Here is a 27939-nt window from a genome sequence, read left to right on the forward strand (position 1 = left end):
TTTGCGAGGACAACAGCGAGATAAACATATTTTGAAGTATAAATTGAATAATAAACTACTTTTATTTGATATTTAAATGCCTTGAAGTTATTTACACATACAATAAACTAAAAACTTAATATGTAATATATAAAATTCTCGTGTCACGGTGTACGTAACTGAACTTCTCCGAAACGGCTCGAGCGATTTTCGTGAATCTTAGCGTGCATTGATGATGTGTGATTTTTAATCCTATTTTAAATAAAAATATTTGAATTTGAAATTGAATTCCTAATCCTGCATTTCTAATAAAGTGAGAACTCAAATTTGCGAATATTAATGAAACACAGAGATTGTTCAATAATTAATGTCAAATACGAGTCTACAATCAAAGCGAATCCTAAAAGGGTTTAATTTCGATTTGTTTTGTAAAGACATTTGTAAATACAAAGAGAGTTTTCCATTAGAGGGCTTTGTTGGTGAAGTGGTATAAAATATTTTGGGTGAAGCGTTGGCACGGGTTTGTGAAGTTTACATTTGCGATAGAGGTATTTAATCGAGAGCGGAAGATCGTTTGGATAGCAGCTCTAATCTATAACCCCTATAGCCCAGTGGTTAGTGACCCTGCCTGCTGAGCTAGAGGTCGGGTTTTCGAAGCCCGATGGGTGTAAACATTTATATGATGAATATGAATGTTTGTTTCTGAGTCATAGATGTTTATAAGTATTTATTAAATATGTCGTTGTCTTGTACCTATAGTACAGGCTACGCCTAGTTTGGGGCAAGATAATTTGTGTAGAAATATGTCAATATATATTTATTTATTTATTTATTATTACAATTAATCTGAATTACATTGTTGACACCATAATGTATTATCGATATTCCTTTGTTCGACCTGTTCCTGGTCCGCGAATATTGGATTCGATCTTTTTTTTATAACAATAAGGGACGAGACGAGCAAGGCGTTCAGCTGATGGTAGTTAATACGCCTTTTACAATGCAGTGCCGTTCAGGATTGTTGAAAACCCCTAAAATTCTGAGCGGCAATACAATTACGCTCCTCACTTGAGACATAAGATGTTAAGTCTCATTTGCCCAGTAATTTCACTAACTACGGCACCCTTTAGACCGAAACACAGTAATACTTCATGGCAGAAATAGGCGTTGTTGTGGTACCCATAATCTAGCCGACATCCTGTGCAAAGAAGCCTTCCACTGGTAAAATCTTACTGGTTGATATTGACAAACCTATAATTCTTGATTTATAATGCTGACTGAACTGGTCTTCCAGATATACTACAAAACATTCTTTTATCCAGATTATCTGGTTGTCTATGGACAGTGTCCGAAACGCGGAATAGGGATCGTTGTAACGTATGGTGGATAATCAAAACTTGACCGTTGGTTGGTTGAGAGTAAATTTGTAGGTACTTTTTGCAGTCTACGATATGCGTGCCTAACGTATGCCTTCACCACCTTCTTTCAATCAGCTGCAATAAAGACCATGAATCAGAACAGTACACAAATATTGAGAATACCAAAGCTCTGGTCTTGGTGGACGGACTTAACTATTTACAGCCATTCCCAATATTCAGTCTATCTCCGGTTGTGGCTTATAATAAATAAATAAAAATTAAATTAAATTAAAATACAATAAAGTAGTGTTTATGCATTACGTAACAATTAATTAATTTTAGTTAGAATTTTAGTAAAGATTTAATAATAATGTAATAAGAAAAATGTGGTTGCAAGAACCCCTCTCAACGGAAGGTGAAGGCCTCCTCCAGAGTTGACCAGTGTTCTCTATCTTTTGCAGTTCGTATCCAGTTGGTACCCGCTGTTTTTACAATGTCGTCTACCCAGCGCGCGATTGGTCTACCTCTTTTTCTATAGCCAAATGGTCCTAGCCATGATGTTATCTTTATGGTCCAGCGATTGTCAGTTAGTCTGGCTAGATGCCCAGCTCCATTTTAGTTTCTGTGAGTAACTGAGTGCGTCGATGGCTTTGGTTTTCTGTCGGGAATAGGGAGTATGGATAGAAGTTTGTATGGAAATTGCAACAGTGAACTGGCGATAAGAATGACCTATCGGGTATGTTGGGACAGCTTCAGATTATTGACAGCTAATTACTGACAGTAGCAGGTAGTAATTTATCTCTATCTGTAGATAGTATATTCGGAACGGCCTGTTGAATTCATTATTCAAACTCATTCATTCCTGAGTCGGCCATCTTACGTTATCTTCAATTATTCCGTTACAGCTTTCCATTTATTTTATTTGATCTCTCTTTTTCGTAACAAAACAAAACACTAACTAGGGCTTCACTACGAATAGTGAGTTAACTCTCGTAAGGATAAACATATGTATGAAAAATTATACAGCGCTCGTAGACGCAGCTATATGGAAGTAAATTTATTCATACAAATATATTTTGATAGTGGTTAGCGCTTTGACTCGGGCAAAATTCATGTTAGATGTAAATTACTCTTCAGATAGTGAATTATCATTTAGTATTTTGGTTAGGTTTAGTCCTTCAGCTCGGAAAAGTATGTGTGGCTTAGTTTGAGTATATTACGATTTGCGTGCGAACTTTCTTGCTCGGTGACAATTTGGTTATATTATTATGCGACGCAATAGACAATTGTCATTAGATTTGCCTGTCAGATGACAATGCCTCTGTTGTCTATGGTATTTTTCTATCTACAGGAAATCATCTGCACTAGAATTTGCTATTACAATTGATCCCAATCGTATTTTAAGTAACATTAAACTTAACTGTCCAAAAATTATACACATTCTATAGATAGATACTTTATCCCTGTTCGTAGAACTAATTATACGAGCAATTGTTTTATTATAAGAGCATATCTCTCACTCATAATAATAATTATAGTCATTTAGACATTTTTCATAGCAGCTATCAAACATTTACTAAAAAAATTAAAGAATTTCTTAAACATCCTTAAAATATGTCCACAGTCCAACCGATAAATTTGATAAATTTTGTTTCATTTGTATTTTTGTGTACTTTTTCTCCTTATGTTTAATTGTTATCATAACGTTATGTTTTTTTTATTATATTCACTCCTACTTTGTTTATATTTAAGTGGAAACTTTATTAGCTAGTGTAATATAAATTATTTGTTACAATGTGTACATAACTTAAGCTGTTTGTTTTCCATTAAATAAATAAAATAAAAACAAAATAAGAAGAAAAGAGAATAGATAATTGCGTCGCATTAAAAGCCCAAGGAAGGAAACTTATATTTGCTAGAGTAGAAAAGGTTTTTCCCAGTATCATATGCCTAATAATGTATTATATTTTCTCTGGTTTGCCAAACTTAGCTGTTAAAAATAGCAAGGCAATAAATTTTCACTAAATAAAAATAAATAAAATTAAATAAAATAACCTTTATTGCTGCTTTTCCTTACAATTAGTATATACATGCCTACTTACTTACACTTAATTGATTTAACCTATTCTATTATTTGAACTATCGGCAACTGGATGTTTGTGTAGGACAGCTTGTCTATCGACAAAGGCCTCCTCTAAAGATTTCCACGTATTCCTGTCTCTCGCTAAACGGGTCCATATAGGACCAGCCACTTTCTTCATCTTCCCATCTTTTGCTTTGTCTGCCTCTATTTCTTTTGCCATCTCTTGGGTACCATTCTGTTATTAACTTAGTCCATTTTTCTTTACTCTCTCGTAACATATGTCCCGTCCAACGCCATTCAAGCTGTCTGTATGCTGTGTGTGCATTTTTGAATTTTGTTTTCGTTTTTATTTCTTGTAATTTTACTTTTCCAATTCTACTTTCTTTTTTCCTTTCATTGGCATTTCTTTATTCTTCATTACTTCTCTAAGAGACACAGAAATTTTCACTTATTATACTATAAAATTTCCAAGCCTAAACGAATTTGGGTGAGTGACCAGTATTTGTATTTTTAATATTTTATTAGGACTACTGAAAATTGTTACATCAAGAAATACTTTAATCTATTCAATTAAACATTATTAGATGTACAACATAAAATGAACTTTCCAACAAAATTATTAAAAAAAAGTAAGAAATTTAAGAAACATGCAATATTCAAATTTAAAAAAAAACTTAATATTTAATTGCGGAAGGTTATTATAATTTACAATTTAAAGCCTTTACAATCTTAATGCCAGTTTTTTAAATGTATAATGAAATATGTCAAACTCTTTGCTAATAGAAATATACATTTTTTGTTAGTCTTGATATAGCGGAAAATTGCTTCAGGTTAATTGTGGCTATAGGTTGGGAATGTTATGTTTTAAGTCAGTTTTTCTCTTTGCTAAAAGTTTTCGAATAATTCATCTTGTTATTTGCCTTAGAAAGTCTTTAACCCACTTTGACTACGTAGATTACGGCTTAATGACGATAAAATGAAACTCGCGCCCGTGGTCTGGCTGACCCTGACATAAATAGAGCAATGCTATCATTATTCGAAATAATGAGCTCTTTGTAAACACACGTAACAAATCTCGGATTAAGTATTGATATTATGTAAAACCTATTTTTCGGCAAATTCATTTATTTATTTTATTACAAAACACAAACAGAAATACAAATACATTAGTAGACAATGAGTTCTAAAAATTATTATACATGTATTCTAGACCACGTGTTCCGTTGATATTCAACAATATTGCGTTATCTACGATTAATAATATTAGTGCTTAAAAATTAAGAGTTAAAATAATATTTATAATAAATAGTAATTTTGACATAAATACATTTAAAATAGAAATATTATTATTAAAACTCAAATATTGTTATTCCAAATCACTTATTGAAAGACGAAAACTACCACCCATTCAAAATAGACTGCCTCAGACCTGAGAAGAACAATTTGACGGTCTACTTGATCCACATAGAGATAGGAAATGAAAGCAATTTGGTGCAGACTTAGATCATTTATACTTCTTGTCTCTAGATAGACTATGAAATTTGTGAAAACATCGAAAAAATTGTGTACAGAACGTACCTCTATTAAGAGCAACTCACGCACACTAACACAAAGTGTCATACAAATCGCGAGTGTAAGACATAGCTTGTCTAACACTAAACTAATATTTCTGGCCTATTTTTATCGGTTTTCTAACAGCAAGAGACTCTATGTAGACGAATTAATTATCTAAGGGTGCAGAGGTCTATAGTAAGTAGATTGTTGCATCACTTTTGAAGTGAAACTTCTTTAGAATCGTTGTGATTTCAAACCGGATGCAACGGAAAAAACGACAGGTAAGAGACACAAATACAAAAATGTGTAGGATGAAGCCGGCAAAGAATGAAACAGAAATATGCATACTATTGAAGTGAAAATTTCTTTATCATCGTTGTGATTTGAAAGCCGATGAAACGAAAAAGCGACAGTAAAAAGAGCAGTCACATCAATTCATAATATTTAACATAGGAGATAATGAGATAGGAAGCATAATACAATGTTTTGGTACCAGGCGATCATAGTTAAAGAAGAGATTGTCTTAAGTATGGCGCGAGTATACCTTAGTATATTCTGACTCCAAGCGCACGACGTATAGTCCTGGTGTCTATGTTACTACATAAGAATATATTATTATATATATTAGTGGTGGTAGGAATGTCTTTCATAGCGGTTGAAATCATGTGTCATCCTAGCAACACGTACCAGGAATTCATATGCAGTTTAGAGGTTCATGCACCATGCAGGTTTCACTTCTGACATGTGTACTTTGTACGCACGCAATGTTTTTTTCGATGTTGGTTTTTGTATTATTTATTTAAACTCAGAACACATTGCAAAAGATATGTCTCAGACGTACCACTTTAGAACATCATCATTCATCATCCTCATTTCAGCCGGAAGACGTCTACTGCTGGACAAAAGCCTCCCCCAAAGATCTCCACCACGATCGGTCCTGCGCTGCCCTCATCCAACGTGTTCCGGTGATCTTGATCAGATCTTCGGTCCATCTTGTGGAGGGCCTACCTACACTACGTCTTCCGGTACGTGGTCACCATTCGAGGCCTTTACTGCCACAACGGCCATCTGTCCGTCGAACCACTGTCACTTCAGTTTCGAAACTTATCTCTCTCAGAGCGCCATTTGTTTCCAAAGCGGTAGTAGTATCTAGTAGTATAAGAAATGACATCAAAAAGAATTCTAAAGGAATCAATTTTGAGAAAATAAATGCCTTTTATGCCTTTTTATGCCTTTTTATCTATACCTGGCATAAACATTAATTATATTTTATATCTTTAGAACATAATCAGTAGTAACTAACAATTAACATACATCAACTATGTTTCTCGTAAGCAGAAGGAAGTTCATGTTTGTCTTTGTTTAGCGGTCTTATCAGAAGTGACGTAATATTTACTTGCACGCCAGAAAGGTCATTCGCAACCAATCTGCCGCGTAAATAGTACCACAGAGTAAAAGATATATACTTATGTATGAAGAACATTATTATATATTAGAACAACCTGGGTCATAATAGATCAGACGATTGAAATTTATAGGAAAATAGATTAAGGATTGGTCTCCGCTGATACTACTAATACTACGCCCACTTGGGCGTAATTCCGAGCATTTTTTAACTTACATAGGGATTAAATAGGAGATAAAAGTTCACAGTAAAATACTATTAAAGAGACTGTTCGCAATGACAATGACAGCGGAAAGAGCAGTTCGTATGTGTATTATTCAAAAAGTATCCTAAAAAATAAAAAACATACCCTAAGTAACTATTCAACGCGGACAAAAACGCGGGTAAAAGCTAGTATAACATAATACTTAATGCCATATTTATTCCATATTAAGGTAACACCATAGAATATATTTATTCCAATAGCGACCACGTATCGGAAGACGCAGTGTTGGTAGATCCCCCACAAGATTGACCGCCGATCTGGTCAAGATCGCCGTAATACGTTGTTGGATGAGGGCAGCACAGGACCGATCGTCGTGGAAATCTTTGGGGAAAGCCTTTGTCCAGCTGTGGACGTCTTCCGGCTGATGATGATGATGATGAAGGTAACACCTCTAGTGCACAAGTACAAGCTGATGCACTTATTACATAAGATAATTAAAATTTGTATTAGATGACTTTGATATTTGTATTGTTCATAAATTAAGTAAAAATAATATGTATTATTTTAATAAGAATATGCCTGTCAATTTTAAAAATTTTAATAAGATAAAACTTTTAATAATTACTTATTTATGCAACTGTTGTGTATTAATATATATTTTTATATAAAATCTCATTAGGTAAGTCTTTTGTTTAAATGTAAAGTAATTTTGTAAATAACTTAGTTTTAAGACATCTAATTTTATATTTATTTCCTTTTTGTATGTACATATTACTTTAATTAATGTTAAACTTTGTTATTCATCATGTAAGATACTAGTAACTGTAAAATTAACCTGTGGATAATGGTGTAGGTTCTCACTAAAATTAATTTAATGTCTACTATACTTTGAAATTGTAAAATGTATTATGTGAACTGTTTGTTGTCCCTAAGAAATAAAATAAAAAATTAAATTAAATTAAGGGGTACTACACGAATGTGGGTTTATAATAGCATTACATGAGTGTTTTAATACCTAATTATCAACAGTTGCATACAAGACTGTATCTACACCCATAATATGAAACCTCTATAAAAGATTCTGAAACAGTTAGCTTACTGCTAACATTGCCAAAAGCCAGTCCTATTAATCATAATATCATCCAAAGGAGTATTATTATGAAAACGGATTATTATGAAACGGACATTGGATGTTTTAATGTTGGCAATAAGCTAACTGTTTTAGAATCTTTAATAGAGGATATAAAGCATGCTAATACACAATTTTATCGAGTTGAATATGAAAATATTTCCGATTAAAACCAAACAACTTTCTTAATATGCAAGAAAAAAATGTTAACCCCATATTATCAATTCCCAAAGGGGTTCAATTTAAAAGGAAAGTATCAACAATGGCCTCTTAATCGTTGTATAAACATAAAGCTTCCTAATACTTTCTTTATGGGTTCGCCCTTTTCACAAACATAGGTCCGGCTTTATAGTTAATTTCTAATATCTTTTAATACTATTGAACATATAAAATCCACAAAAATGTATGAGATATTAAAATCTTTATAATAGTAATATTTATATCAGTAATAATAATATAAATCTATATCTTCTAAGCTACTTATTGTGCTTCTTGTGTTTGGAATTGATTGATTTTCTGTATTATAGTTGAGATATATCTCGTATCTGAGGTTGGTATATTGTATATTACTGTTGAAGAAGCCACGAAATCAGCGTTGGTTAAATACAATCATAGATTTGAATTTGTTGCTGGAATGCTAATCATTTCTGGATTTGTCATTATTTTATTAATAGCTTTACCAGTGGGAGGCTCCTTTGCACAGGATGCCGGCTAGATTATGGGTACCACAATAGCACCTATGTCTGCTGTGAAGCAGTAATGTGTAAGCATTATTGTGTGAAGGGCGCAGTAACAAGTGAAATTACGGAGCAAATGAGACTTAACATCTTATGTCTCAAGGAGACGAGCGCAATTGTAGTGTTGCTCAGAATTTTTGGGTTTTTCAATAATCCTGAGCGGCACTGCATTGTACTGGGCAGGTGTATCAATTACCATCAGCTGAACGTCCTGTTCGTCTCGTCCCTTATTTTGATAAAAAAAAAGCTGCCAAATCTCCGCTTAGACTTGAAACGCTACATAATGGACTCTACAATATGTTTGTGCAGAGCTATGTGTAAATTTGGAATAGATATTGCAAAGTCGCGTACATAAATTAGTTTTTGGCCATTCTTTCGACTGGCATCATAAAAGTAGGGGTGTTTTTTTTTACATTTAAGTCGGTTCGATTCCCAGACGAGGCAAGTAATTTTAAGAAAATCTTTGAATGCAGAAGTACTAATTTTTAAAAATAACATAAAGTCTACTTTCAGTAAAATAGCCTATCTTCGATATTTAAGGTACTTTCCCTTCATGTCCCATAAGGTTGGGACACCCTGTATATAGGTAAAAGGTTTGATACAATATCTCAACAAATATCATATGGAAAAATCTGAAAAAAAAAATACTAAGTGTATTCCAGTCCATAGGTGCCGAATTTGACATCGAGCAATTAAGCGTCGATATTTAAATCAAATAGAAAAAATAAATGAATGGAATATCTTAAAGTACTTACCTAACTAGTAGCTATGTCGCTCAATATATGCTTTCATTCAGTATACATTGGTGGAAATAATAATATATAAAACACACTTAAACAATCTCGCAAAACAAACAAACCATGCGACACTTAACTGACGGTTAGAATATGTTAATCCAAATCAAATGAAAACCAAACGTAATGTTGTTAATTCAATGTATGACTTTTAGTAGAATTGAGTTTTATTTTTCTCGTTTTCCGAGCGTTTCGCACCGGCCAGGTACAAACGTATTTCAAGGTCGATCATTCCATTCTTATGCTAATGGAGTTTTATTATATGTCGTGTATACATTAGCCTGACATTTTCATTTCCTATTTAACACTCATACATAATTCTGTATACTAAATACATCTTAAAATACAGCATAGAAACCGCGCCTAATCACCAGTAGCGTAGCGTACCATTGCGGGGCCCCGTCTAATGAATTGCTTGGGGCCCTCATGAAGCGTAAATATTTCTCACAAAAGAAAAAAGAAATGTTTGCAAGAAATATTTATTCATCATAATTATCTATCTGTCACTTTTTCCAAAACTTATACAAACAATTCAAATTTAATATACACTCTCCTTGCCTTTTTTTCGGCAAACTGATTTATTAAATCATTTATAGATGATGACTTTAGTTTTTCTAAAGTTTCTGCCTCTATGGACAATAATGATAGGTCTAACCGATCTAGGGTGTTGCCAACTTGAGAACGCACGCTTTACGCGGGAAAAAAGAAATTGCTTTTGTCATTTGTGAAATAAAATAAAAAAATTGGGAAGTTTGTATTAATTTTTGCTTACGCACTTGGGGGGCCCCCGTATCCCGGGGGCCCTATATAAATGATACGGCGGCAGCTACGCCCCTGCTAATCAGTCGTTTAACAATACAAGTCAAAACATATTAGTAGTATAACAAATTCCATTGTTTTGTGATGTAAAATACGAGTGTTCAATATAAATGAGAGATTTATAAACATCGTTCTGGAACATTCGGTAGGTACCTGGTGAAGTAGACCGCGCTTTGAACGTCGGAGCGATCATGACGGTCTCTGAAATTATTTCAAGCTATTGAAATTATTATGATACATTCAAATTCAAATATTTTTATTCATAATTGGATATGATATCACTTATTGAAAGTCAAAAACAACTATCCACTCCAAAAAGTATCCCACAAACCGGAAGCAACAATCTCAGCGGGCTTCTTTTTTTTATACAAGAATATGGTTACAAATTAATATCGTACAATTAAACATATTATGTACAATCTGTAGTATCATTAAGAAAGTCATGTTATAGTAACCCTTACCACACAGACGTATTTTAACAATTCTTTTGAATTTCGTAATAGGTTCATTTGTTTTGAACATTTTCTGGGATCTTGTTGTAAAAGTATATTATCGCCAACGCTCGCAACAGTCTAAATGTTAATTTCCTTAAATTTTGATCTCAATGATTCTTTAGGACCCAGGTTATAAATAGCTCGAATAGTCTGCCTCTGCAGCAGAAATATTGTATCAATATCGCATATAACATATTACAGTGTTGCCCCACAGCAATATACCAAAGACATTATACTATGGAAATAACTAATGTATACTAGTCGCGCCGTATCTATGTTAGTTAATTGTCTAATCTTTTTAACCGCGTATGCTGCAGAACTAACGGCCGTTCCCAATATACTATGTACAGACATAGTTAAATTACTACCTTCTATTGCCAGTAATTAGCTGCCAATAATCTGAAGCTATCCCAATATACCCGATAAGTTATTCTTATCGTCTTATATTGGGACGCGTGAATTGCAATTTCCATACAAACTTCTTTCGCACAGACAGCGTGTACGGATAAGGTGAGTTACCGTCAATATCGTTTATTGGACCAGAAAAGTCAACGATTGTTACGATTTCTATCTCAAGTAAGAGATAGATCCTTATTACATCAGTTACCTGCCAATAAAAGTCCCGCCAAAATCGTTCCAGACATTCCAGAGATTAGCCGGAACAAACAGACAGCAGACAAACAAAAATTGTATAAAAAAATAAAAAAATATACATTATACATATAGTAAAAAACGATTCTTTCAATATTACAAACAGACACTCCAATTTTAATTATATGTACAGATCAGTTTAACGGCATGATAAATAGTTACATTATGCAAACAGAATTAAAAATATAGCATTAACTTTATGATAATTCGAGGGTCATAGTTTACAAGTAGTGTTAATGATAAAGAAACATTTGGTGGCCCGAAGGTGAAGGATGTGGGTCATTGGGTTGGCTCGACCGGTACTGTGTTAGACAAATATTGAATTAACGTGTACAGAATAATTGAGGAGAAAGCCAAGTGTTCACTCAGAATAATCAAACATTGTTAGAATAACACGCGGTAGAACCAATAAACATTCAAGTTGAAGCCCGCTATTTTAACAATCGAAACACCATTTATAGATTGGATATTTTGTTTTGAAGTTTCTACTATAGCAACTATTTCGAAATTACGATATTATGATTTTTTTTATGAAAATAAGGAACGAGACCAGCAGGACTTTCAGCTCAGATGGTAATTGATACGCTCTACCCATAACAATGTAGTGCCGCTCAGGATTCTTGAAAAACCCAAAAATTCTGAGCGGAACTACAATTGCGTTCGTCACCTTGAGACATTAGATGTTAAGTCTCATTTGCCCAGTAATTTCACTAGCTACGGCGCCCTTCAGACCGAAACACAGTAGTTTACACAATACTGCTTCTTTTCAATTCTTGTGTAGCGGGTTTTTGCCGCGTTTTCTCTTTATATAATATATACCTCAACAATGTTTGAATTTAAAAAATATTCAATAATCCTCACAGTGTGGTTTTCAAGCTCTCATCCACGTACTACAAAGCTGTGGAATGAGCTTCCTTGTGCGGTGTTTCCGGGACGATACGACATGGGTACCTTCAAAAAAAGCGCGTACCTTCCTTAAAGGCCGGCAACACTCTTGTGATTCCTCTGGTGTTGCGAGAGTACATTCTCTTGCAGCCCCAGACGAATCACAGGTCCCACATGGGCGGCGGTGATCACTTAACACCAGGAGACCCGTACGCTCGGTTGTCCTCCTTTTCCATAAAATAACGTATTAAGAATACATCAGATCCTTTCAGAAATCAAGCTTTAGAGCTGTTAGTATCTGAAAACTGTGAAGAATTCTTAACCATAACGTAATCTTCCTTAAAACATTTCCTCTTTATTTTAGGTTAAGTAAATACGATCTTAAATAAATATCTATGATTTAGTTTTCAGATAAGCAAATATAAGAAGTGGGGCTTGTTAGCATAGTGATTTATATGAATAAATCAGCAGAATCTAGATCACCGTGATCAAGACATTGAGGCCTTCATTCGTCGACAATGTAAACACCAGTCACCACTCATAACAGCCTACATATTTCCTGCCATTTCATTTACATGATTGTCGAGTTAGTGATGTGTATTCTATACAATCTAGTACCAATTGTTTGATCCTTTCTGTAGCTTATTTGTTATAAATTTGAATACAATTTTATATTTAAAAAGGTACACTGTGTCATTTGCATAGCGGAGATTAGATATCATCATCATCAGCTGGAAGAAGAAAGATTTCCATGACGATAGGTCCTGCGCTGTCCTCATTCAACGTATTCCGGCTTTCCAGATCGTCGGTCCATCTTGTGGGGGGCCTACCATCACTGTGTCTTCCGGTACGTGGTCGCCATTCGAGGATTTTACTGCCCCAAAGGCCATCTGTTCGTCGAACTATGTGCCCTGCTTCTTTAGTTTCGCAATCATTTGGACTATGTTCGTAACTTTGGTTCTTCTACGGATCTCCTCATTACTGATTCGATATGTTGATTCCTTTTATCTTGTTTCAACCCTCCCAGTTCTTATGCGATTGTCGCCTAATATATTCGCCATATATGTTGAATAATACGGAATAGATAACTCTATCCCTGGTAAACTCCTATAACGGTGCCATATCCCGATAATCAGCATAACATGGTAAGTGGTACAACTGTTTCGCCCGGAACCTCCCACAGTTTGTCCTATTTAACACAGTCGAAGGCCTTTTGGTAATCCACAAAACATATGAAAGAAAACAGAAAAAGAACTTTTGCACTATGAGCCGAATATTTCGTATTTGCTCTCTAGTAAGTCCTGAGCCCAATTCATTACAAATACACAAATTTTCTATCGTTATAATATTAGCGTAGGTATATTATATACATCTCTCGAACCATAAAATCTTTTGATTCCTGTTTCTTCTCTAAGTTGATATTTTTATGGAAAAAAACTGGAAACAGAACAAATAGGTAATCTGATTTTAATAACTGGTGACTGCCAAGAAATAATACGATGTGATTATGACCTAAGCCGTAGCGTAATGTGATTTAATTCCAATCACAGAGACTTCATGTGACGTCTCGTGTGCCTCTAGTGGTTCCTCACCACCCTCACCTAGGGTTGCCACCTTTTTTTAATATAAATAAAATACAAATAATATTCTCTAAAAAGTCAATACATAAGCACACGAAAAGTACTCAGTAGATAGTTTTATAACTTGAATCTCATTACTTAAAATTTCCCAAGGGTTTTGTGAGCTTATGTTATGCAATAACCATACAAAAGTACGACAACAAACTCTTTCCGTTTTGGGCATAGATTTGAGTATAAGTTGCTTTTCAATGATTTCTTTGAGCACATTCTTGGAGATTCGACTTTTAAATAGACAGAATTCCTATTGGAGGCTATTAGATGGTACATTGGTTTCACATTTACGCACGTAAGTCAATCCAACTTACAACATGCCCAAATAATAAATATTAAATCAAGGTGTATGTAAACTATCATACAAACGGATTATTAAAGATATGCATCGTTTTAGCAACTAGTATTATATAAAACGAATCCGCCCGCATGTTCACCCGCATAGATTTCATTTACGGACAAATCATAATTAATGCACAGTCATACATTTTTTTAAAGTTAACTAAGCAAAAGGAATCTAATTTTTTCCTCATAGCAGTGACACTAGTCACTCAGCTCATAATTTTGGAAACAGCCGAAACAAACAGACGAGACTACTAACAGACACTTCATTCAGTTGCTAAAAAATAACTCATCATCACCATCAGCCGAAAGACGCCCACTGCTGGACAAAGGCCTCCCCAAAGATGTCCACGACGATCGGGTCCTGCGCTGCCCTCATCCAACGTATTCCGACTGTCTCGACCCTGTCCATCTTGTGGGGGATCTACCAACACTGCGTCTTCCGGTACGTGGTCGCCATTCGAGGACTTAACTACACCAGCGGCCATCTGTTCGTCGAGCTATGTGCCCTGCCCACTGCCACTTCAGTTTCACAATTATTAAGGCTATGTCGATAACTTTGGTTCTCCTACAGATCTCATTTCTGATTCGATCTCGCAGGGTAGCTCTGAGCATAGCCCTCTCCATTGCCCTCTGAGCGGCCATGAGTTTTCTCATAAGGCCCATAGTTAGCGACCACGACTGCGTACCGTAAGTACTGGCAAAGCACACTGAATCAAAATACCTATTCATATTACATTAGTTTTTTTTTTTATAAATATTTAGACAATAATTAATTAAAATGTATACTGTGTACTGTATGCTAATTTACAGATAAAAATTTTGCTCATCAAGTAGCACGGGTGAAAAAAGGATATCAAATCGCCAAACCAATTTCCTGTGATGTTTTGGAAGATGAAAATTATAGTATTGGAAAACAGAACTACATAATCCAATAATATGTTATTGTAATCGAGTTAGCTAAGGACTTGTGAGCCACAGTATGATTCAGGCAGCTACAAACGTTTGCCAGTTGGCTCGGACACCGTTCGGCATCAAATCGAATTGGCTGAAATTCAGCGACAAAAATAAATAACAGTTTTACTAACTCTAACCTTATCAGCTTCTATATCATATGGATTTTTGCACTTTGCAACACTTTGTAAGAAATAGGCAATTTACAATTTATGCAACATTTTCTCTCAAGAAGTCGTAAATATATAAATCTGACGGCGATTCTGAGAGACAGTAAATAGAGACATAAGGTTTTTGGATTTTCGATATTGAAAATGATTTAACGAGATTATGATTTCTGAAGGATGTCTTTTCAGTAGTAAGGAATTTTATCCAAGCTGTTATATTCAGAAAATTCTGCAATACATTATGACAATCTTACGTGCGCCTGCGAAAATAATGAATTTTTATGACACTAAGGTACGAGGCGAGCAGGACGTTCAGCTGATGGTTATTGATACGCCCTATATACATATGTATTTACCAGAATTTTTAATAAACCCAAAAATTTCAGTGCAACACTACAATAGCGCTCGTCACCTTGAGACATTAGATGTTAAGTATCATTTGCCCAGTAATTTCACTAGCTACGGCGCCCTTCAGACCGAAACAAAAATGTTTATATGAAACACCTTCACGGCAGAAAAAGGCGTCGTTGTGGTACCCATAATCTAGCCGGCATTTCGGTCTCAATGAGTCTTACATCTTTGTGCTGTTTAGTGTCGAGACACTTGGCCCGTGGGGCCCAGAGGCGCGGAGAATGTACAAAGTACTATCTTCTCGCCTCAATAGGGCTACTGGCTACCAAAGCTGGCAGCTATTTCGGTCAACGGATCAGCCTGTGCACAGTTACAAACATACCTTGGTGGACACCTATTCCAAAAATAACAATTATAGTAACTAGAATTAGATTAATTAGATTGTATAAAAAAATCCAATTGCGGACCATACGAGAAGCACCAGCTTTCAAATAAAAAAATAATCATCAAAATCGGTTCACCGAAAATTCTGAGGTAACAAATATTAAAAAAAACCGTTGTATTAAGAACCTCCTCCTTTCTTGAAGTCGGTTCAAAAGACAATTGATACGAGAATACAATCCGCAATCAACATTCATATTTCAGCGTTAACAATCTAATATCACACTTCACGTAGTCCATGAATGTCAAAATGTTAGTCGGATCTGTTGACTTTATCCATGCCCTTTTCAGCGAGGTATAAATGTGAAAATATAAGGGCACTTGCCCACTTGCATCAAAATTTAAAAGATGAATTATGAATGTATTTTTTTATTAAAATAAATTTGAATGTTTGCCTCGCGTTTTCATCTGTGATATGAACAATTTAAGACACAGGAAGGCTATCACCAAAATCGAAATACGAAGTTTCGGTTGAGGGATCGCACATTTTCCTATTATGAAAGTGTTTCGGATCCGAAGATCGATACGAAGTTCGCAATCAGACATTTCGTCTTTCGCTTACCTTATTCCCAAACTCACTTGTACTTTGGTAATAGGATTTAATTCGAAGTACGTCTTTCTTTCGTTTCGGACCGAAACTTTGGCTCGCGATTTAAAGGCATAAAGGCATAAAAGGCATTTATTTACTCAAAATTAATTCCTTTAGAATTCTTTTTGATGTCATTTCTTATACTACTAGATACTACTACCGCTTCGGAAACAAATGGCGCTCTGAGAGAGAAGAAGCGGCGCAAGAAACTCTCCCAGCATTCTTTTTTTTGCGCTCTTTTCAATAAAAATATACAATATTGTACAGTCGCTATAAAATAATCACAATCTAGTCCCAGGCTGTCCGATCATTTAGATATTTAGCAGTGGAGTAATAGGATTTACGACAGAGCCATTTTTTTATAAAACATTTAAATTTATGCCTGAACACTGGCTGGGACTTTATTGTAGAAGTGTATACATTTACCCTTAAAGCTATTATGTATCTTATGTATGTTAGGTAAAAGACCTCCAGAAATGCTTTGGTTTCTTAGGCAATCAGTTTTTTCTGATTTTTTCATATTTTGTTATGATCACTAGTAGAGGTGGCAAGAAACTCATTGCCACTCTTTTAAATCAATAATCACAACTTTTAATATTACAATTAATTTAAAATACAATCATCAATGTAAAATGGAAAGTAGATACATCAGTGTACACACTCCTTTAATAAGTAAAGGTATTTTACAAACATTTTAGTATCTTTAGACGTTTTTTAAAGAAATATATTTTACTTTAAATTTAACAACATAAGTAGAGTTCTCAGCTTAGAACATAGGAAATTCAAGAGTTTCTAGAAAGTTCTAAAACTTTGTAAAACATCGGTTTGCACTGAGTAGGTACCGACTCTACCATATCCTGACATTTTCAGGCTTCTTAATAGCTCGGGGGAAAGTCTTTTCGCATTTAGTAGGTATAAACTTGTAACAAAATCTCTGGCTGTACTTTTTGTATCTGGCTGGTTTTGATGACCTTAAAAAGGTTACATTTCAGAAGAAAATGAGACAAATAAGCAAAATGTTCTTTTGAGGTATTTTTCATTTGGTTTTCTATCACAAAAAAGAAAACTGAAGCACAAGTCGCAAAAAAACATGGGATATTTACGAACCTAATGCATTGTTAGTAAGAAAGATCACTGATGTACCTACAAATAATGATTTTGTACGTATCTTAATATATATGAATCCAGTGTCCTGATGTTTGTTTCCAGTGAACTCCGAAACTAATGAACGGATTTAACGGGGATTACTTCATGGAGTACAGTTAAGTCCAACTAGATAGGATAGTTTTTATTTCAATTTGGGACACAATAATAATTTTTATGTCCAATATTTGTTTTGTTTGGACACATTTTCTATGAGAGAATTTATTTACGTACGGTTTGACAGTTCTGCTGTGAAACAATCTTTATATTATATATAAGAGATTTCCACGTATGTAGTCACTCATCACGATATCTCTGGGACCATAAGGCATAGAGACTTGAAATTTGGTAGGAATATTCCTTTCGCCGAGTAGAGGTCAGCTTTTTTACCGATTTTACAAAATTCCACCCGCAAGAGTTGTTTTTATTATGAACAGGACAACGTCTGTCGGGTCAGCTAGTTTCATTATAACAACAGGGAATTTTACGAAATAATTCTTGATATTATGAAATATCATTGACAAATTCATAAAGAAACAGTATTTTATTTATTATGTTCAGAACAATGTCTGTCGGGTCTGCTAGCGTATCTATACTAATATTATAAAGCTGCAGTGTTTGTTTGTTTGTTTGAACGCGCTAATCTCTGGTACTACTGGTCCGATTTGAATGATTCTTTCAGTGTTGGGTAGTCCATTTATCGAGGAAGGCTATAGGCTATGTTTTTTTTTTCAAAATTAGGGATCCGTAATAAAATTGCTATTTTGTATCACAAGGTGTAAAATCGAAAACCTATTTTTGCGTGCGCTGCAAAAACTATTGACAATAGAACAAAATGATGTACAGGCTATAATATAGGCAATATTTTATTACTTATAAAACTATCGCGTGAATTATACTTTATATGGCAAAACAACGTTTGCCGGGTCAGCTAGTTTATATATTGGTGTATTTACTATAATCAATAGCGCTTAAGGCTTTTGTATGTAGTTGGTATACGATTTTACTTGGAGTAGTTTATTGTATCGCTTTGAAAAGACTGTTAATGTGATGAGTTCTAAAATAATGAAGCTCCAAATATCTAATATCTTTAAACGAGCAATTCCTTTATATATATAATTTAAATCTCGAAAACGGCTCCAACGATTTTAATGAAATTCAGTATACAAGTAGTTTCGGGGTTCAATTTTGAAAAATGTACTTTTCTCCGTGTTTTAATGAGAAAATGCTACATTAGAATACAAAGGTAAATTTTTCCACTATATACAAGACTGTAATAGCTCAGATGGGACATTGGGTGATCCGGAAAGCAGAAGACCCGGCTTCGAATCCAGATGTCCTATTAGTTTTTCGGTCGCCCGGATATTATTGATTTGAAAGATTAACAATGAGTTACTTGTGTCTTCCTTTCATTAAAGCTCAGAGGTGGTGTAATGGTTTTACTTTCATAATTAAATAACTTTTGAGTTCGTGTTCTAAATGTGGTTGGTGAAATAACTGGGGTACACAAGGAATTAGTTCACAAATGAACATATTATAGGCAGATTACAATGAGAGTAGGGAGTGTCGTCACACATGACCGAGGCGGGCTAGTCAACGTAACAAATAGAGCCCAGATCCTGTCCTCTGTGAGAGTGAGCCGCGCCCGTCACTCACGGACCCACGGTAGTATTTGATACACGTTCTGTGAGCGCTGTTGACACCGATTACACTTGTGACAAGTGACACCACGGAATAATAAACATCATATTTTTGAAATGCAAGACGAGCTGATCACTGTCACGCTCGGCTATGTAACGCTCCTTTGAGTAATATCGACTCGAGTTGAATTAAGGGCGCGAGCAGTCAGAACCAAATTTAGTAGAGTAATTTATACACCATTACCATACACCACCAGACTCAAGTTTGAGCGTTTACCCCTAAGAAAACCCCATTTGTCGTGTCACCGATTTTCGACAACACTACCCTACGCCTCGCCTCGTATCGGAATACTGGGTCTCGAAATCTTTGGGTCGCGATTGCCAATTCCTTGGTCATCCAAAAGGGCAAAGCCAAATTGGGTTCGAAGAAGCTGGGCATCATAAATAGAGCACGGCAATACTTCAAGCCGGCCCTTATTCTAGCGCTGTACAAAGCGCAGGTCCGACTACATATGGCGTATTGCTGTCATCTCTGGTCTGGCGCACTCCAATATCAGCTCGATCCATTTGACCGGGTGCAACGCAGAGCAGCTCGAATTGTCGGGGACTCAGTGCTCTATGAACGACTGGATCACGTCGCGTAGCGTAGAGACGTCGCTTCATTGTGTGTCTTTTACCGCATTTATCACGGGGAGTGTTCCGAAGAGCTGTTTCACCTGATTCCTACCGCTAAATTCCACCTTCGCAAGACACGCCACAAATTAGGATACCATCCCCACCATTTATATGTGTGGCGGTCCTCCACAGTGCGGTTTTCAAGAAGCTTTTGTTCCACGTACTAGAAAGCTGTGGAATGAGCTTCCTTGTGCGGTGTTTCCGGGACGATACGACATGGGTACCTTCAAAAAAGCACGTACACGCTCCTGTGATTCTTCTGGTGTTGCAAGAGAATGTGGGCGGCGGTGATCAACACAAGATGACACACCTTTTCCATAAAAAAAAATCACTATCGCAAACAAACTATGTATATTATAGTATTTATCTTAACTGCAAAGTTGTAAATAGCTTTCACTTGATAAATAACACCAATAATTATTATTATATGTTCATTAACTATCAAGTCATGAATTTTGTGTCAACTGTTGTTATTTGCTGTAAGTGATAAGTAAAATAATGTCAAGTGTAAAATTAATAGCTTGTTGTAACAATCTATATTGTATTCCGGTCGTAATGTAATGAAAATTTCTATCATTTAAATACAGTGTGTTTCATTGACAATTATACATTTGCAACAGCGAATTGCTACAGTACCAGCGTAGCAAAACTCTCTAAGAAATAAATGGTAGTCAATAAAACTAAAAAACACGCTTTTTATAGAAAAGCGAACTAAAAAAATTTAAAATATTTTCTACTTTTTAGGTTGGTTTATATTAAAGAGCAGGTTCTTTAAGTTTTTTCAAACTATTATTTGCATTGATGTATTAAAAATTCTCTTTGGTATTCAGAATTTCCTAATCTATACTAATATTATAAAGCTGCAGTGTTTGTTTGTTTGAACGCGCTAATCTCTGGTACTACTGGTCCGATTTGAATGATTCTTTCAGTGTTGGGTAGTCCATTTATCGAGGAAGGCTATAGGCTATGTTTTTTTTTCAAAATTAGGGATCCGTAATAAAATTGCTATTTTGTATCACAAGGTGTAAAATCGAAAACCTATTTTTGCGTGCGCTGCAAAAACTATTGACAATAGAACAAAATGATGTACAGGCTATAATATAGGCAATATTTTATTACTTATAAAACTATCGCGTGAATTATACTTTATATGGCAAAACAACGTTTGCCGGGTCAGCTATATTAGATAAATCGGTTAAAGATAATGGTTGAAATTTAAAATTAACATCATTTCCTGTCTTATTGACGATAGATGAAAATTATATAAATTAACAAAAATCTTATTTTGCAAATTGAAGAATGGAATAATTTTATCAAATTAATGTATTGTCATTGGTCCTCGATAAATCTACGAAAATTGAACGGAATCTGGCCTTTTAAAATGGCCAGATGATAGATGAAAATTATATAAATTCAAAAAAAAAATCTGCAAATTGAAAAATGGAATGATTTTATCAAATTAATGTATTGTCATCATTCCTCGATAAATGTAATGGACTGAACTACTGAAATAGAATGAATGAAATCTGGCTGTTCAAAGTGGGTCTAAAACGCGCCCAAATGAGTCGGTTACAAACAAACATACATACAGGTGAAGCTAATAAAAGAGTGTTAAAAGCGATTTAGTCGATGGTATGAAACTTGTGGACCAACGATCCGATTAAAATCGCTGGAATACGTTGGATGAGGGCAGCGCAGGACCGATCATCGTAGAGATGTTTGAGGGAGGCCTTTGTCCAGCAGTGGACGTCTTCCGGCTGATGACGATGTCCTAGGCTTTTGAAGTAAACTGAATGGTATTTACTTCGTATATTTATTTGTTTTGTGTTGTAAAATGTTCCTATGGAAAATCTGTTACAGCGATACTAAAAATAACTATTAATTGTATAGCAACATTAAAAACTGCTTCAGTTTTTACATAAAATTCTTGACTTCATTGACATATTGACGATTTTATTAAAATACAAACAGTACAAGAATAAGCAAACTGATTTATTATTAAACATACATAAATCCTTGCTTATGAGGAAATAACCACGAGAATTGCAACATAATATGGCGGCTTAGCCAAGGACTGAACACATTCTTAGGAGCTCGTGAGGTCGTTAATAACTCTGTGACGAGACTTCTAAATTGATTTATTGATTTAACGGAACTAATCAACTCTAATGTCACTTGAACTCCAATTTAGATCAATAAAAGCCGCGCAGTGTCCGTTGACCTTTAGAGTTGTTCGATAGTTTAAAACGTAACTAGGAGATACAATAATACTATGTTGCATCGGAACTATATATACCAGTGGGAGGCTCCTTTGCATAGGATGCCGGCTAACAGTTATTTGTAACCACTACTGTGTTTCGGTCTGAAGGGCGCCGTAGCTAGTGAAATTACGGGGCAAATGAGACTTAACATCTTATGTCTCAAGGTGACGAGCGTAGTTGTAGTGCCGCTCAGAATTTTTGGATTTCTTTAGAATCTTAAGGGGCACTGCATGCATGGGCAGGGCGTATAAATAACTATCAGCTGAAGGCCCGACTCACCTTATCTCTTATTGTCATAAAAAAAATATAAAACAATTTTTGAGTAAGAGAAAATTTATTCTAAGACGAAATTAGTCTACCACTCTAAGAATTACGTGTAAAATGAATTTAAATGTATTCATATAAATAGAGAGAGTTTCTGTTTGTAATATTGAAATAACCGTTTTTTACTTTTAGGCTACATACACAAAAATAACATTAATTTAAAAAAAAATTGTCTGTCTTTCTGTTTGATCCGGCTAATCTTTGAAATGGCTAGACCGACTTTGAAGAAACTTTTATTATCAGGTAGCTGATGTAATAAGGAGAAACTAAGGCTACATATATTTTAGAAAAATTCTTATATTTTAGAAAAATAAAGTAATGTTGCAATGTCCAAGCAACGGTCTAACTCTACAAATAATTTATATGGCAAAACAACGTTTGCCGGGTCAGCTAGTATGTATATGTTTCACGTTTTCATTAACCTAAAATATGAGAGAGAACTCAAACACGACTGTGGTTTCACAAAGAAATGTTATACCGTATGTCATTAGACTAATTAATACGCCCGTCATTAGATCTCGAATTCAACCTCTAACATGAAGGCAGCCGGGGCTCGAGGAAGCCGGTGGAACTCTCGTATACAATTATGATATTATATTGTCAGACATCATAATGGTGAAGAAAATGTTGATAGAAGACCCAAAAATACGTCTTCCAAGTCATCAAGGAGATGGAAGACCAAAGCCCTCCGAAAATAACACGAAGCGTATGTTACAAAATTTGAAAGATGCCATTGAGTGTCAAGATGCCACACAAGCATCTAATAGTTTTTATTGAAGTCGGCGTTACTTTGCGGGAATCCATAACTATCCAAATGTTTTGAGTATTCTTTAGTGTTTATTCCGCCAATATTAGTATTTTAGAATAGTCTCAGTAGACTAGACGAGACTTGCCCGATTTTAGCGAGTCGAGATGTCCTGAGGATGCCTCGTGTAGAGTCGAAACATGTCGAATTGTTTAAAAGACATATATTGGCGGAATTAACAGTAAAGAAAACTCAAAACATATGGACAATTTAATATTTGACGTAATAAAAAAGCTATGGTTCATAGGTAATGCGGTTTCTGGTTGAAACGCAGCGGAGACCAATCCGTAATCTATATATATAAAAGAGAATGTATGTTTGTATTTTCCTTAATAATACCTAAACTATTCAAGCGATCTCAATGAAATCTTTTGTAATAGATTCGTTGAAGCTCAAGGAAGGTTTGCATATATAATTTATATGGCAAAACAACGTTTGCCAGGTCAGCTAGTCCAAGACATTTTATTTATTATGTACAGAACGTCTGTCGGGTCACCTGATGTTTTAAGTGATCACCGCCGCCCACATTTTCCTGCAACAACCTGAATCACAGGAGCGTTGCCGGCCTTGTCATAGTAATAGTATCTTTGTAACATAGATTCTAATAATAACTTTAATTTATTAACCACTTTGTATGTGCTATATGAAACACAATTTCTGTTTATCAAACATTAAGTTAGTGTTTGTTGCGGAGAAAAGTATTTAAAATACATTAATAATAGTTGTTTGCGGTAATAAGGGATTGCTTGTAACTCATTCTAGTAGGCTTCCTAAGATACATAATAGCTTTAAGGCTAATAATAAAGTCCCAGCTACTGTTCAGGCATTATCTATAAATAAATAGGGATGTTTTATAAAAAAATGGCTCTGCCGTAAATCGCACTACTCCACAGCTGAATATCTAAGTGATCGGACAGCCTGGGACTAAATTATGATTATTTTATAGCAATAGCAATGACAATTCAATATTGTATATTTTATTTAAAAAAGCGAAAAAAAAAGAATGCTCGGAGACTTCTTCTGTATTTGTTTTGACGCGGTAGTAGTATCTAGTATATGAGAAATGTCTTCAAAAAGAATTCTAAAGAAATGAATTTTGATAAAATAAATGCCTTTTAGTTCCTTCCAAGTATATTATTTAAATATCTATTTGGGTAAAGTTATCCTTTCTAGGGTCACCGTATGATTTCGATAAAAATATGATAAAGAGATACCTCAATATCAACCGGGTTGGATAACTTTTATTTTTCCACGCATTTAAGCATATGTTTAAGCCTTGGGTTGGGCGTAAGTGTTAACGATATAAATTTTAAAATATGACATTGAATAAATTTATATTAGTTCAACAACTGTGACTTGATCTCTTATTCAAATAGTTTCGATAAAATTCTAGAACATAATAATAGGCTGGTAAAGTCTTTTTTGTATAATATACTATATTGTGTAAAATTCTGTGGTCGTAGCTGATACCAGATAAATGACCAACTTTATGTAGTGCATATGTTTGTCAGCTTGATGTGTTAACAACGGCTACCAACGTCATGAACTGTCATAAGATATCCCAATTAATAATTACATTCATTTTACTAACTTTTAATATTTAAATACTATTTAATATAATTATCACTAAAATTAGAAATAACCATAATAGCATATAAAATTTAGATCTTTAGTTCACTTGATTCGTGTAGGTTAGTTGGCACTACAGCAGTGCCAACCGACAGTTGGTAGCATCATCACGGAAGACGGTCGTGGCCTTAAGCCAGAGCGCTAAGTTCGAGTGGACATAACATATTGTGACATAACATATTTAAATTACCAACCCCTTCTACATGTTGCAAATGTAAATAGTTAGTTATTTAACTGTTTAATGATTTATCATCAATAAGCCCCCAAAGAGTTAACAATTAATGTATTTGTCCCCTGTTGAACTCGCGCGTCATTTTTAATTAACATTAATTTACAAATGAACTAATTCGTGCAACAGGGAACTCACACCACTAATTTGATTGAACAATAATTAGTATGCACGCGGTTGTATCGAATGAACAAACAGTTTCGGAGTTTAGTGGGGGATATTTGATGGCGATGACGTCACATCCCCATCCGGATCAAACCGACATCCTAACTCAAAGGGGCCGGATCCAAACAATGGCGACAAAATGTTATATAAACGAAATAGAAATGTGTGTGTCGCAGTACGTGAACGATCCCTTACAAATGCGATTTTGAGTTTGTTTTTTAAGCTTTTACATCTTAAAAATTAATTTACTTTAAAAATTTTTTAACTCTCACTTCTGGGATTAACTACACAAATTAGATTGGAAAACAAAATTTATGAACGATGCGGCACTCGAACCAACCACTCGCGTTCCGTGCGAACACTCTTACCACTGAGCAAACACTTCGAGTGACGTATCGTTGATAAATCTTGTATGTCTTGAGGATGAAAGTAGATTCTGTAGATGAAGCCACGAGCCTGAGAGTTCAACAAGAGATGGTTAACAAATTTCCGGTCTATGGTCAGATCGCCCCGTAGGCAAATACTAGGCTCACAGAAGTAACGCCTGCTAATCTATATAGAAATATGACTGATTGACTCACCAAAAAAGATAATATCTATAAACGTATACATCATAGTAAGTCATTGAGTATAACAGATATAAGTAATGTAGTTACATTTACAATAATATTTTCATTTATTAACTAGAGTGTTACAATTTTAAAGGATTGTAACGCGTGTATTTGTAACTGTACTTAACTATGAAAATATTATTTTAATGTATATACATATTTCTTATTTATATAAAATAAAAAGGCTTCATTATTATTATTATACTTGTAGCTGTGTTTTCACATTATTTTTTTGCGTTAAAGTTACATTTTCATTTTCATTATAGTTAAACAGACGTTTCAAGAACTTTCCAGATCTCGATGGACTCTCGGGGACTGAAAAATATAATAAAAATAAAAATGTTACTTTACCGCAACAATCTAATGTAAAACCGGTACACTTGCACGCATTTTAATCCTTTTAAAGTGTTTTATTTAAATACATTTACAATAATGCAGGTCCCTCGAAAATTACTCTCAGAATCAAATGACATATATGATACTGTTACTCTGAGCCTTTGTCGTTAAGTTGGTGTTACTGATTGTGAGTTATATAAGAGTTGGTCTCACTATACATATCTACCTCACGCAGTTATATACCGACACGCCTCACCTCGCGGTATCATCTTACGCGTGATAGAATAGCCCGAGCCAGGGCGAACATGTAATCTAAGCCATCTTATGGCCCCCTGGTACATATGAAACGACCTTCATCGTGACCTTTAGTGGATCTTGTCGCGAAAGAGATGACATGAGCAAAGACTTCACATGATCACCATCATGCGAACATGGAGTCTATCCAGCTCCTCGCAAACACTGAACAAGTCAGAAGACTCAAAAGAACTAAGCCTTTCGAATCAGTTTGGTGCAGTGAAAGAGAAATGTGCTATAAAAGCAAAAAACTAAAAGAACAAAATCCCCTTAATGCTATTAGAAAAGTGCTAATGAATTGACTATTAGACACATTCTTCGTTTCACTCTAATAGGTATCACATGAATTCAAAGTTAAATAAATTTAATTCAATTAGGATTAAAGTAAGCGCTTAATTTAACTTATCAGTCATATACATATTTCTTTTAAATCACTGAATCTACCATATGTTCGGAATAAGTTGAGCTCGTGAGAAGAACATACAAGGAACTCAAATCAAATTTTCAATCAAATATAGTATTTTACAATGCATTTAATATACATAACAAATTAGTTTGTAAGGTGCTGCATATTAAAGACAAATTGCTTAAATCATTAAAAAAATCTAAGTTTTCTCATAAAATATATTCATTAAATCTTATATTTCGTTGCAAGATTATATTAATCTTAAAATATATAAATTACGTGACACGTTATTTGTCCGCGATGGACTCCTAAACTAATGAACAGATTTTAATGGGGATTACTTCATGGAGTGCAGTTTGGTCCAACTTGAGAGATAGGATAGTTTTTATTTCGATTTGGGACCCATAATTATTTTTATTTTCAATATTTGTTTTGTATGGATATATTTTCTACGAGAGAAATTAGTGACGCACGGTTTGACAGTTCTACTGTGAAACAATTTCATTATAACAACAGGGCGCATTTTTTAAGAAATACTTGATGTTTTGAAATATTATTGGCGCATTCCTATAAAACAGTATTTTTTTATTATCTACAGAACAACGTCTGTCGGGGCAGCTAGTTTAACTATAAAACTTACAGACTGATAACTATTTATTTTAGGAAAAATTTTACAATAGTTTACTATAATTTAGCAACTAGATTCATATTGACAAGTGAATAGGAGAGTATTGAACATTTCGCTATTTGGAAAATGTGGTTTGGTAGCATCGTGTTAGAGAGAATGGGAAAGGCTACAGAGATACTTACGTCTATTAAGGAACGAAAGTTAGAATATTTTGGACATGTGATG

At 34.6% G+C, this 27939-nt stretch overlaps 2 protein-coding genes across 20 annotated transcripts in view; one reads left to right on the top strand and one right to left on the bottom strand.

The window, feature by feature from the left end:
* LOC126965103 (uncharacterized) overlaps window positions 1-27939 on the top strand; it is a 518938-nt gene that overhangs the window by 246085 nt on the left and 244914 nt on the right. Inside the window, exon 6 of one of the 4 annotated variants that reach the window (XR_007729454.1) lies at window positions 2105-2116. The exons of the other annotated variants lie outside the window; for them this stretch is intronic. The gene's annotated coding sequence lies outside the window, so the exon portion shown is untranslated. Of the gene's footprint in view, window positions 1-2104; window positions 2117-27939 lie in introns of those variants that run through there. 4 annotated transcript variants of the gene reach the window in all.
* Window positions 1-27939, bottom strand: part of LOC126964952 (sorbin and SH3 domain-containing protein 1) — a 284029-nt gene that overhangs the window by 104665 nt on the left and 151425 nt on the right. For 12 of the 16 annotated variants that reach the window (XM_050808300.1, XM_050808298.1, XM_050808299.1 and 9 more), the window contains one exon: window positions 10217-10264. The exons of the other annotated variants lie outside the window; for them this stretch is intronic. In XM_050808300.1, the coding sequence (XP_050664257.1) occupies window positions 10217-10264 (48 nt within the window). The remainder of the gene's footprint in view (window positions 1-10216; window positions 10265-27939) is intronic. 16 annotated transcript variants of the gene reach the window in all.

The sequence above is a fragment of the Leptidea sinapis genome, chromosome 6, assembly GCF_905404315.1.
Source record: "Leptidea sinapis chromosome 6, ilLepSina1.1, whole genome shotgun sequence".
Taxonomy (NCBI): Eukaryota; Metazoa; Arthropoda; class Insecta; order Lepidoptera; family Pieridae; genus Leptidea; species Leptidea sinapis.